Here is a 12,113-nt window from a genome sequence, read left to right as displayed (position 1 = left end):
TATGCCGAATAAATTCTGCGGATTCTTTGGCACACGCGCAGCAAAAAATATTTACTTTGTTCATTTTTTTGTTTATTGCTTTTTAACTTGTTAGATTAAATTAAATATTTTAAAACTACAATATATCATTTATACTAATAGCTGTGATCAGATGTGAACCTGACACATTTTCTAATAATAAATGCTCTTTTATGGTGTGAAATGCAGCGCCCTCCCACAAAGCTCTTGCGGTTTGGAACAACGAGTTGGTGCGCACGCAAGCCTTGCCCTCTTTCGCTGGCTGTGCAGCGGTACCGGCGGTTGCGGACAACGTGTTGCGGGACGTGAAACTCGAGTGAACAGCAGAATGGCCTTCGGCGACCTGAAGTCTGAAGCCGGCGTGAGCAAGCTGAACGACTACCTGGAACAGCGGAGCTACGTCGAGGGCTACCAGCCGTCGCAGGCCGATGCCAGCACGTTCGGCGCGCTGAGCGGTGCCCCGTCGGCCGCCAAGTTCCCGCACGCGGCCCGCTGGTACCGGCACATCGCTTCCTACTCGCAGTCCGAACGGGCCGCATTCCCCGGTTCGAAGGGCGCTGCTCCCGCCAAGGCGGCCGACGACGATGACGACGTCGACCTGTTCGGTTCAGACGACGAGGTTGACGAGGAGGCCGAGAAGGCGCGCCAGGAGAGGCTCAAGGTGCGTTGTCAGCGGCGCTCTTGATTTCAGACACGCGACACATGCGTGGTGCGTGCTCGCGCTAGTTGCTCGGGCAAGGTTCAGCCTGGTGCTGTATGGTTACTTTGCCACTGTCAGTGGTTGGCCCGTGTCACTGGGGGACCAGTAACATACGCCGCGCCGCTTTCGGTTCTCACTATTTTGCCAGCCGACACTAAAGTGATTGTTTTCTTCATTCACTTGACCCCCATGACTGGTAGTAAACTTATGCAACAGCAGGCAGAGCATTGCCATGCGATAGAAGTAACACACATGGCACCTCGGGCTGTATGCATCATTCAGGCCGCATCACGGCTCTTAAAGCGCCAGCACTGCAGTGTGCCATGCATCTTGAAGTATGACAGTAGGCAATTATTTCAGTACCTTCAAACAAAATGTATAGTGTGCGCGTGTGCCTAGTTATGCCATGTGCGATGTTCCCATTTACTACACCATCACCTGTTGTAGTAGTACATCCAGCGATATGTTGGTGCAACTGCGCTGCTGTAGTAGGGTGTCGCTTCAAGCTGGCCCCCATTCGCTGTACACTTTGCTGAAGACGTGTCAGCCTGTGTTTTACATTATTTGTGTCAAGTTGTATTGTGACTCTGATGGGTACAACAACCCAAAAAGGTCCCGCTATCTAGTTATCGGACTTTCCAGCTGGTCTGCAGTGTTTCTGTGGGCACGATGCCAGCACTTCTGCAGTGTGTGCAGCCCGATGGCAGAATGCGCTTTGTGGCTACGTAGCTCTACACACTATAATACACAAGGTGAGCCTCTCTGTGTTGCTGTATATAGTCGATGAAAATAAAATAAAACCAAAAAATAAAGTCAAATGTTCAGATGAATGCATTTACATATCTAAAAGCAGTTGCAGAGTCTTTAAGAGCACCACAGAACGTTTAATTTAATAACTGCACTTGCCCGTGCTTGTCACACACGCACCATGCAAACACCTTTGCAGCACTAGGACGGGTACCATACATTTACCTTGCGTCAAAATGTTTTTCACAGATGGCTGAGATCTGTCGGCCCTTGAGGTGGCCCACTCCCAAGCTGTTTGTATGTAGGTGTGCAGAAAAGTTGCACCTTTTCACACATGTTCTGTACCCCGAATTGCACACTGGCACAAAACATGGTCGCCGAGTTTTCTCTTTTTTTTTCTTTTTTTTTTTTTTGTAGACACCATTCCTCTCAAGGCACAAGAACACAAGGAACTTGTAAAAGCATGTGGAATGCCAAAGAAGCTGACAAGCTTCTGTCTCAAGCGTTAACAGTGCTGTCTCCCGCATGCTAGCAGGCAGCACCTCCAACTGCTGTGCTATATCTTGGCCTAGCGGAGGGATCGCATGAGGTGACTCCTCCGGGCAAGGGAAACACTGATCGCTTTTTGGAGCTCCCCATTCTAGCCACTCTTGCTGTAGTCATGATAATGTACCACAGCAGCGGTGGTCCGTGAAGGGGGTGTGTATCTAGGGGCAATCTCACCATCACAGCTTTCGTCACTGCAAGCGATGAGGTGAAAGATTTCGCAGAACACGTCAAAGACAGTCGAGCAAAATGCTTGGCCATCAGTTGGTACGTTACTGGCAGCAACGCACTCTAAATTGCAGTTGTCCGCATAAAGGCACATAATATTTTAATTTAGTAATGGGAGTAGAGAGTTTTGTGTAGTGAAGCTCATTCAGATCCCTGGAAAATAGCAGGTATTTAGTTTCTGATGGCATATTTCTGTGCTTTAAATGATGGCTTGATTCTACAGGTACAGTGCAGTTTTGCCGACTCTTGTTGCGAAAGCTGTCATTTAGGACGACTTTATTGTCGCAAGATTGCATTGTCAAAGCTTTGGCAGTTGAAACTTATCAATTGACATTGCTGTTTTCCCTGTTGACTGTGCAGGCGTATGCTGAGAAAAAGTCCAAGAAGCCCGGTGTCGTTGCCAAGTCGAGTGTAGTGCTGGATGTGAAGCCCTGGGACGACGAGACCGACATGAAGGAGCTGGAGCGGCTAGTGCGCACGGTCACCTGCGACGGTCACATGTGGGGCACGTCCAAGCTGGTGCCCCTGGCGTACGGCATCCACAAGCTGCAGATTGTTTGCGTCGTCGAAGACGAGAAGGTCAGCATTGACTGGCTCATCGAAGAGATTGAGAACTTCAAGGACCACGTCCAGTCTGTCGACATTGCTGCCTTCCAGAAAATCTGAATTGCCAATAAACGCTCTTCCAATGATTTGCCACTCATTCCAGAGTACTTCCACACACCACAGGTTTGGGTATCTCCTTTAAACGTAGCAGTTGCAACAGGCCCGTGTACCTACTTTCACAAGGACTCGGGTGCCGCTCTTCACGTACCTGCGCGCTACGTCAAGGCTGCTCGATGCTGCCGGCCAGTCTGTCCTGCTCGAGTTATTAATGGGCAAGTTCATAAAGCAATTTGTACTGAATGTTCAAGCAAAATGCCCAGCGAAATCGAGCGGAGTTGCCGTCGGGAGCATGTTCAGTGTCGATTGTTCCTGGTGTCGTCTGCTAGCCATCAATGTGTACATCTGCATGTATGGCGACGATTTGTTTTCGCGACTGTTCTATGGCCGTGACGCACTCAAAACTTTCCGGCCCGTTTTCGATCATTAACTTCAGTGCTCACGCTTTGGCTTCCGTGTCTGCGTTAAAGCACAATACATGTATACCGCGTGCTGCGCGTGTTCGATTGCCAAGCCTGCTCCTTTGGTTCAGTTCCTTTGTTAGGAGTTTTAAGTGCATGACAAACAACGTGTGATGTCATTCAAATAAATTAAAACGATCGTTACAGGCAACAATCCTTGATTAAGTCCAAGTTCTCAGCAGCTGTGCGCGTCATAAGTACTTGAAATTTAAACAAGAAATAAGGTTGAGAGCACGAGTTAAAATGGGATGCACGACGGTGACATGTAATATTGGTAGATTGCGCGGAATTTTTTTTGCAACATACTTTAGTCCCTATGTTAATAAATTGAGTTTGCTGACTCGTTCACGGTCGTCTAAAAGTATGCTGGACATAATTAGTGTAATCATGCTAGCGTAGATAAATACAAAGCTTTCGCATCGAAAGTATGTCGTAATAAGATGAATTTGCAATAAAATAGTGTAAATCACTCTCAACGGTTGACTCTTGAGTCTTGATAGGGCGTGGTGCGATCACTGTGCTAAAATGACTCACAGGGTCCCTTATGCCTTTGCCTAAGATTACTCGAAGGCGAAAACTAGGGTGCCTTGATGCGCCTTTTGTCCGCTTTAGGGTGAGGACATCTGCGGCGTCTACTGCGGCGCGGCTGCCATATTTTAGCCCACGGCTTCTTACCGGCGTCTCACCCCTCTACGGCAGCTGCGCTGAGAGGCACGAGACGCGGGGCAAAAAATGGCGTCGTGGCGGCATCAGCCCCTTCAAAGAATGGCAACACCCTAATACCCCTGTCACACGGCCACCACCGAACTCCGTTTATCTCCATTGCGCATTGAACTCCTTAATGGAGCTTAACCAGAATGGAGTTGTGGCCGTGCTACACGGCTCGGTGCAAGCTTTCGACGGTTGCCGCATGGGGCAGAAACAGCGCTGCGGCGCTCGTCGAAACGTCCAATTTTTTGCCTGTGCAGTCGCCTTTAAAGCAACAAAAACGTGCTTTTGTGTGTTGATGAAGTGCTCGGAATCACCATTGCTGTCACAGTGCTTGTGCGTGCGCCTCACACGTGCAGAAACAAATATGGCGCGACGCTTCACAGCGGCGGCTTGGCGAGGCGTTGGTGTGGAGAGTACAAGAGCTGATGTCCGAAAAAATACAACTAAAACTTACACTACGGGGCGTGAAATGCTACGCAAAAAAGAGCATAGTTTTTTAAAATTATAATTGAGCTCATTAGGACGATTTTGCTAGTGCGGTTTTCAGCGTAGCAGTAGCTGGCTGGGAACGAGAGTACTCCATCGAGCCGAAATGGTCATTACCGAACTCCCTCCGCCAAAAGCTCCATTTAACTTCCTCAGCGAAATGGTGACCGTGTGACATGAACCCCATCTCCCTCGGGGAAAAGACGAGGGAGTTAAACGGAGTTCACGGGTGCCCGTGTGACAGGGGTATTAGGGGGGCGCACACATCGAGGCACACTAGCAAAAACCATCTTCTTTTTCTTTAGTCGATGTATTGTTCGTTCGCCGCACCCCTCCGAATGCTTTCTGGACGTAACGTGGTTTTGCACTGCCTCTAGGATCGGAGGCAGTGCAAGCTTTCTACACAGTACCTGATTTTGCATTGCCTCCGTGATCGGCCCACCGATCATGTGACGTGATGACATCACAAATTTTGGCGGTCTGTGATGTCATAAGATGACGTCATCATGTGATGATTTTTTGCATCACTCATGTTGACGCTGCCGACATGGAGCGCGTTGCCCAAGCATTAGGAACTATATAGTGCGTGCCGTCCTGTCATCACCATTGACAGGCCCGCACACCCAATTAGGCAGCACTGCACAATCAAAAGCATGAATGAGGCTCACAAGTGGCAAACCGCATGAGCGTACCTATCTCTAATCATAAGGGTGCGAACTGTACCACGCGCACCACTGCTGGCGTTTCATTCAGAGGCGATAGTACGTGCAAGTTTTAATGTGTATCCAACTCGCCCAAAGTACGCTAGTTGTCCTCAATAATCCGCTGGTCGATTAAGTTGTCAATTTTATTTTGTTGGCAAAGGTTTTGTGCATGTGACTACAATTGGGGGTGGAGTGTGAATTTTCGTTCAACTCAAGTCTATTTACACTATGCTTACTTTTGCAAATAAGCCGTAAAATTGATCGCGCTTTGCTTCAGAAGCAGCGTAGACTCTCTAACTCGCTTGGTGGGACGTTCGTGCTTTCACGTAAGCTATATCAGTGCCATCTAGCCTAGTAAGTGACGCTACGAAATCGGGGGCATATGTTAAATGTTAACGTTTCTTAACCTCCTGTAATGCTAGCAGTCATCTAAAGAAGTATCATTAGAAGAAAATACAGCTAGTAGTCGAAGAACGCCGTGCGACGCGAGTGAGCTATAACAAAAATGCTGCTGTTTTAGCCAGAGCCTAGCAGACGACAAAAGCCGAATCCCCGCCTTTGCGTCACCGGAGTGCCGCCATCGGTGGCGCATGAAGCGAATAAGCTCCCTTATCCTACAGTTCCATAACATTTTATAAAACCACTCAGTTCTTGGCCAATCCCCTATAATGGGTGCGAGCCACAGATACAGGTGAACAAGGAAGAAGAGGTCGAAGAGAGCGTGTGCCGATTCATGTTGATAGTTTCTGTTTGCACTACTCGGTGCAATGCAAAGCTTTAAGAGCTCCGCTCTTAAAAATGCCAGACTTGTATATAGCAGTTGTGAAATGTCACTGGTGGGAACTATTCTTAACTTGGTGGGTACAAAGAATAAAATTTATTAACGTGAAAACTACAGAACGATTCGCATGGCTCTCGGTTGCTTCATAAAACGAGAAACAATAATCTTTACCATCCTTTATTTTTATTCTACACGACATGCGGAAGACCTTCACGAAGTGGCACAGTGCTGCCCTAGCGAATTTAGCACATCCGTACATTTCTTGTTGCAGTGATGGTGCTTATTCTACAGGCTTTTTCATCAAGATCTTTTTTTTTGGAAGCTTTTATGCACATTCTGAAGACACATCCGATAAAAATGATCCAAGCCAATAGCGTTGTACTGATGTGCCCAGTGACTACAAAACACAGTGGAATAATTTTGTGGCAACAGATTGTACCAAAAAGGTTTTATGAGGCACGGTTGCAAATGTTTGCTGCAAGAATTTAGCATTTTTTTAAATATAACACTTGCGTAAGCGCTCTGGTGGAAAATGCTCTTCCCATTCCCCAATAAGTGCACCAATGAAGGAAATGTGTATTTTCCATCAATCTTTTGCTAAGCTTTAAAACTTTAATGACATCGCTACATATCATGCTTTATCGTGTACAACCCACACAAAATGAATGGAAAATTCTCGGGGTGCAGGTTGATTGCAAATTTAGGTGCACATGTTGGTGGTAATGCAAGGATGGTGGCTTCACGGCCATATGCAGGAATTTTTGTTTGTTTGTCATGTTCATGCATTTGTAGTTGGGGATGTGGGGTTATACACGAGAAAATACGGTGGTTTTCTAGTACAGATGTTTCCATTAGATGGGGAGTATATATGTTTTGCACCATCCAATAAAGGGTCAGGTTTTGCAAAATAATTTGCGCAAATGAGTGCGTATGAGCAATCAAATTACTTTTTTGCTTCGACTTTGGAAAGAAATTGTCAGAATCATCAACTTCAGAAATGTTCAGGCAGACTTCTGGTAAAGAGGTATGCACAGTGAAGCCCCTGAAGTTTGCTCTTCTAATTTACGAGGAATCTTTAGCTTCTAGAAGACCTTCAATGCTGACATCATGATTACTACGTTGCAACGAAACTACAAAATGCAGCAGGTGCTTTCACTGCCAAAATTAGCTGCTGCTGAAAAAATGTGTGCACTTTCCACATTTGAGAACTTCAGCAGTTTGTGAAAAATAAATAAAAACTGGTTAGTTATGTTCGCTGTGCAAGAATACATCTAGCACCAAGGCACAGCCTTATATAATTCAGAAGTCTCCCTTGGCTAGAAAAATGAGGATGTTCTCAAGACTGCTTGTTTGGAGGCTCTCGTGTTCTGTGGTTCTTCCTTTGTCTGTTGTGTGTTCCCGCGCTCCCAGCAAGCTGAAGAAGTATGAATTACCAACTAGCCCACCTTTCGATACTTTTGTTTGGAGGCATTTCATGTGTAAGAAGTGCCACCTTCTTCGATGTTAAGTGAGCACGACACACTTGCAGTTCATTGGAATCGACTTGAGAGCTACTGCTGATGAGCTGGCATCAAAAATGCACAGCTTAGGTAAAAGACTGTGGTCAGAAATTGAATTAGGGCACTGCTGATGGGTGGCGGGCTTTGCAAACAAACCCGGTTAAGCAATAGTGCACTGTGCTGGTGTCAAGGGCGTGTACATGCAAAAAAAAACAGCACGACAACAAAGGGTTTTCTGAAACTTGTTATTGCATTCACAACTCACAAGTGACAACATGGATGGAATCAGCTTTTCCACTCTGAAGGCGAGCACTGAACAAACCATGTCAACATATGTCTAGCTGAAACAATACATAGCAAGTGGCACCAGTTGAATACTTTCACTTCTAACAAGTGATTGCCGCCGCTGTGAAAAATACTGCATTGCTAAAACGACCATTTCCGAACATTTTTTTTTCGAGCAGAACAACTGTCACGCTGCTCAAGTGCGACACATGAGCATTACATAGGAACACCTAAACTCTGTCTCGAACAAATCGATGCAGTGCAGCGAAGGCTGGGATTCCTGTCGGCCAATCGTGAGCAAGAGGTGGCAGCATTTTCTAAGAAGGTGCCTGCCCATAATGTGCAGCTGACATCCTTACAGAGGGCTTCAATTTTGCACAAAGAGTGATTAGAGGCAGACTGTAAGGCTTCTCTCTTTCTGGTCAGCCAATGCAACCAAACTCGCAAGATGTAGCACAGATAATTGCATAATTATCCATGCATTATCAGTTGGAATCATTTGCAAATATGGTAGGGAAAACTCAACAGCGTTCAAACAACAATGTGGCAACGGGTAGGTGGTGCCATGCGCTAAAGACCACTTTAGATCAGACTGATCAAGACCACATGCTTCCTTGAGCTAATGTATGTGGTACAGGCAACAAAGCTGATTTTCCTCAATGCCTACAAATGCATCTCGGAATTGAAGAATACAGTTGGAACATGACATTACAATCTCTTCATCTTCAGTTTCTGTGTTTGAATTGTACAAATAAATTTCCATTTTACAGCATGACTGCAGTCGCGTTGGAACAATACGTCGTCTAAACTTGGAATAAACATGACAAGCTAGCTGCAAAGAGCCAGAACTGAAAGGGCGATCAAACAACACATGCAGACCATGTACCAAAGAGCCCGAAGCTGCACATTGGTGAATCCACTGTTTCTTTCCTATATTTTTCTTTTGCAGCTATATTCTATATCCATGCTTTACATTGTGTTTACCAACAGTACAATTACTATGACTGTGTAAAACAATAACTCTGGCACTCGTTTGGGACAGGTAATATTGAATGCAAACAAATGCTTTGTTCTTTACCAAAACTTGCACAAACAAGGCATCGTGTGTACGTGGCATCCAACAACACACAACCAACATGGGCTCCACACAGGCTAAGGGCAACATGAGAATGACTAGCAAGCCATCTGCTTTCAGCAAAAAAATGGCGACACATGAAGATGACTACAATACTGGCACACTGCTCCCACCAGTGGCAGGGAAGTGGCAAAATGCAGTTTGCACATTGGCAACATGCAGAGGCGTAGCTGTGACCATGTGTCATTGGTACATTCCCACACCAAGACAGTGTACTGCACTAACACATGTGACAATGCAGCCTATCCTCTATATAACCAAGGTAACGAAATGAAAAAAAAAAATACCGTGGTTGAACGCAGTTAAACCAAGCTTGTGGAGCGATAGCAGGTAAGCATACCGCGGCGGTGTCCCATGCTGCAAGCAGCGGCGCACTGTACACGTTTCTCTTCGTATTGCCGGCACAGGAGTAATGTGACAGAAGTTGAGGTTCCAAGGTGTGTGCACGCCTGCCGGCTCGCGGCTCTTGCCGACCAATGGAGATCGGTGTGTGCGAAAGAAGAACAGACTGATACTGTGCACGTCTGTTGCTATGACGGCACACGTACGAGAAGGAAGTTGACCTTGGCCGAGCTTCAAGGTCATACACGTGCACAAAGCCATTTTCTGTGTTTGTACTGGGAGGAAGAAAGGGAAAATAGACAACCACCCGTTTGTAGCACGAAGCCACAAGGAAATCCATACGGATTTCTCAGAAATAAAGCCTCTTAGTTGCCGAAAAATTCGTCCTGGTACAGGATTCGAACCCGGGACCAACGCCTTTCCGGAGCGGTCGCTCTACAAATGGGTGCTACAAACGGGTGGTTGTCTATTTTCCCTTTCTTAACCCTTCCCGCCACCTTGCGGGATTCCGCAGAACTGATTTGAAGTACTGGGAGGAGTTGAGCTATTGCTTTAAAATACAGGTTTGATTTCGGTTTGCGTTCAGTTCAATGCACTCCATTTCGCTTTGGTTCAGTTTTACTTTGGAGAAATAAATATAATGGTTTGCAAACTGGTTCACAACATTCAAACAGTTCACAAATCGATCTGGCGTGCTAAACTCTACCTCTAACATGTTGCACAGTGCTAGTGACTTAGTTCAAGCTAAAAGATACCACTCTTCCGTGTCTGCAGTCGTAATTTCTCGTTTCATTTACTTTTTGTTTCCAATAGTCTTGTACTGACGGCACAGCAGACCAGCAAATTTTGTTAGGAGGTGGAAAAAAACCGGCTTGTCGGCAAATCGAAAGTGGCGGTTCTTGTACAGATATAAGCAAAATCAACTGAAAAACAGCTACTGCAGGCACACTCATTAAAACACAGCCGTCCTATGAGCACTGCAGAGCATGGAAAAATGTGTACAGCTTTTAGACACTACCATCCATGCGCTCTCTCTTTCCCACACGTCTTTCTATTGTTAATGATATTGAGAACAGTTAAAATGCTAAAAATTTATATGGATGGTTGAAGAGTGAAAATTTGTCAAGCCGGGTCAAATTGAGACTGCAATGGAATAGCATGGAACAGTTTCTTAGCGGTTGCTCAGAAACGGAACCCTTTGCTTAACCCTTTGTAGGTTTGCCAATATTTTTGACACGATCATATAAAAACCGGCTGTAGTATATTGATAACTACAAAGAAATAGCATAAAACAAATTTCATCAAAATCAAGCCAGCACTTCACTGAAAAAAAGTGGGACACATGTGTCCCACTGACTCGTGAGAGAGTTTTCAAAAAATGGGAAAACATTATCCCACTGCTTCATGAAGGCACCATCTCGAAATTGCATCAACGGGTATTTTGGGTGAAACGGCCAAAGGAAGTGGCACAGAGTAGCACTTCTCAACTTGTGCTGAGGAAAGCTGTGCGGACCTCATTTCCAGCAGTAGTACACCACCTGCACGTGCGCCTCTCGTGAGCCTTCATAGCGCCGTGGTCTGTTCCTGTAAAGCTTACTTCACCGCATGCACAAACCATATTTTTCTCCATTTGCCTGTCCTTGCTTTGGCTGTCGAAATTGTCGGGCACGGCTGTTGTCCCTGAATATGTGCGTACTTTTCAAAAGGTATATGATATAAAAAAAATATTTCCACGCACCAATATTCACAATTACGCTGAAGGATGAGTGTAGCAATTTCACAAGGGATTGTGTTTCAATGCATTTGTCGGTCAAGTTATTGCGCAAATTTACAAAAACACGTGACGACTGGAAGCTAGTGGCCTCTCTGAAAAACCAGAAAAAGAGGAAATTATCCGGCATTTTGATTGGTAGGTTCTTCCTTACTGAAGAAGAGGAAAATTCAGAAGCCATCATAAAAAATTGATCGAAATTCAATGCCGTTTTAACACTACTTCCGCCCTTCGAAAGCGTGGTAAAATAATTTTCCTCGAGATTACGAAGACTTAGGTAAGAGAGGAGTGACTTAGCATTGCGCTAATTGCAAAGGGTGATGTGGGAGAAAATTTTTTCAGGAGACGGAAATGTGGGACGCATGTGTCCCGCTGTCGCACAGAGGGATAATCTGGCACGCACACACCAGATTCGACATGGCAGGGTTACATCCACTGCACAATCACACTGAAATTGATGACAAAAAGAAGAGCAATACATCATGGATGAGCTAGTGTAAAGTGCAGAGATCACTGAGTTAAAGAATACGGCTGCATGCGCCATCTTGAATTGATACATACCGTACTTTCTCGCATGTAACTTGCACCAAAAAACGGAAAAATGTGGTTAAAAACTAAATTTTAAATTAAATTTTAAATTAAAATTTTAAAAAGTGGGGGTTATACGCATGTTTCTTTTTTTTCTCTTTCTGCAGAGTTAGGGGTGCAGGTTATATGCAGCGGCGGGTAATAAGTGAGAAAATATGGTATATGTTAGATTGCTGAAGTAATGAAGTGCTTTGCCTAAACCGGGACAGCAAAATTGGTGGGCCGCCTAAGGACAACACATGCTTACTCAGTGGTGAGTAGCTGTTAATGCGAAAGGTTTGTCTGCCCCATGAAGCGAAAAATGCACTGCACCCGATGGTGAGAAAACTGAAGTGATCAAGTCATGATGTCATCATGTGGTACGGACGCTGATATAATCGTCCCACCTAGACAGGCCGTGCTTTCACGCTGAATGCAATTAACGAGACTCAGGTGCCTTTTAAATTTT

At 45.5% G+C, this 12,113-nt stretch overlaps 1 protein-coding gene across 1 annotated transcript; it reads left to right on the top strand.

Moving 5' to 3' along the window:
• Positions 1–264: 264 nt before the first annotated feature.
• Positions 265–2,929, top strand: LOC119386598 (probable elongation factor 1-beta). Its single transcript, XM_037653883.2, has 2 exons — positions 265–679; positions 2,600–2,929. Exons 1-2 carry the CDS (start codon positions 347–349, stop codon positions 2,903–2,905), a joined length of 639 nt encoding a protein of 212 aa, XP_037509811.1. The 5' UTR covers positions 265–346; the 3' UTR covers positions 2,906–2,929.
• Positions 2,930–12,113: the final 9,184 nt, after the last annotated feature.

Source organism: Rhipicephalus sanguineus, chromosome 3 (genome assembly GCF_013339695.2).
Source record: "Rhipicephalus sanguineus isolate Rsan-2018 chromosome 3, BIME_Rsan_1.4, whole genome shotgun sequence".
In the NCBI taxonomy this organism is placed as follows: domain Eukaryota; kingdom Metazoa; phylum Arthropoda; class Arachnida; order Ixodida; family Ixodidae; genus Rhipicephalus; species Rhipicephalus sanguineus.
The sequence above is the reverse complement of the archived record's forward strand: the minus strand, read 5'-3'. Positions and strand labels throughout refer to the sequence as shown.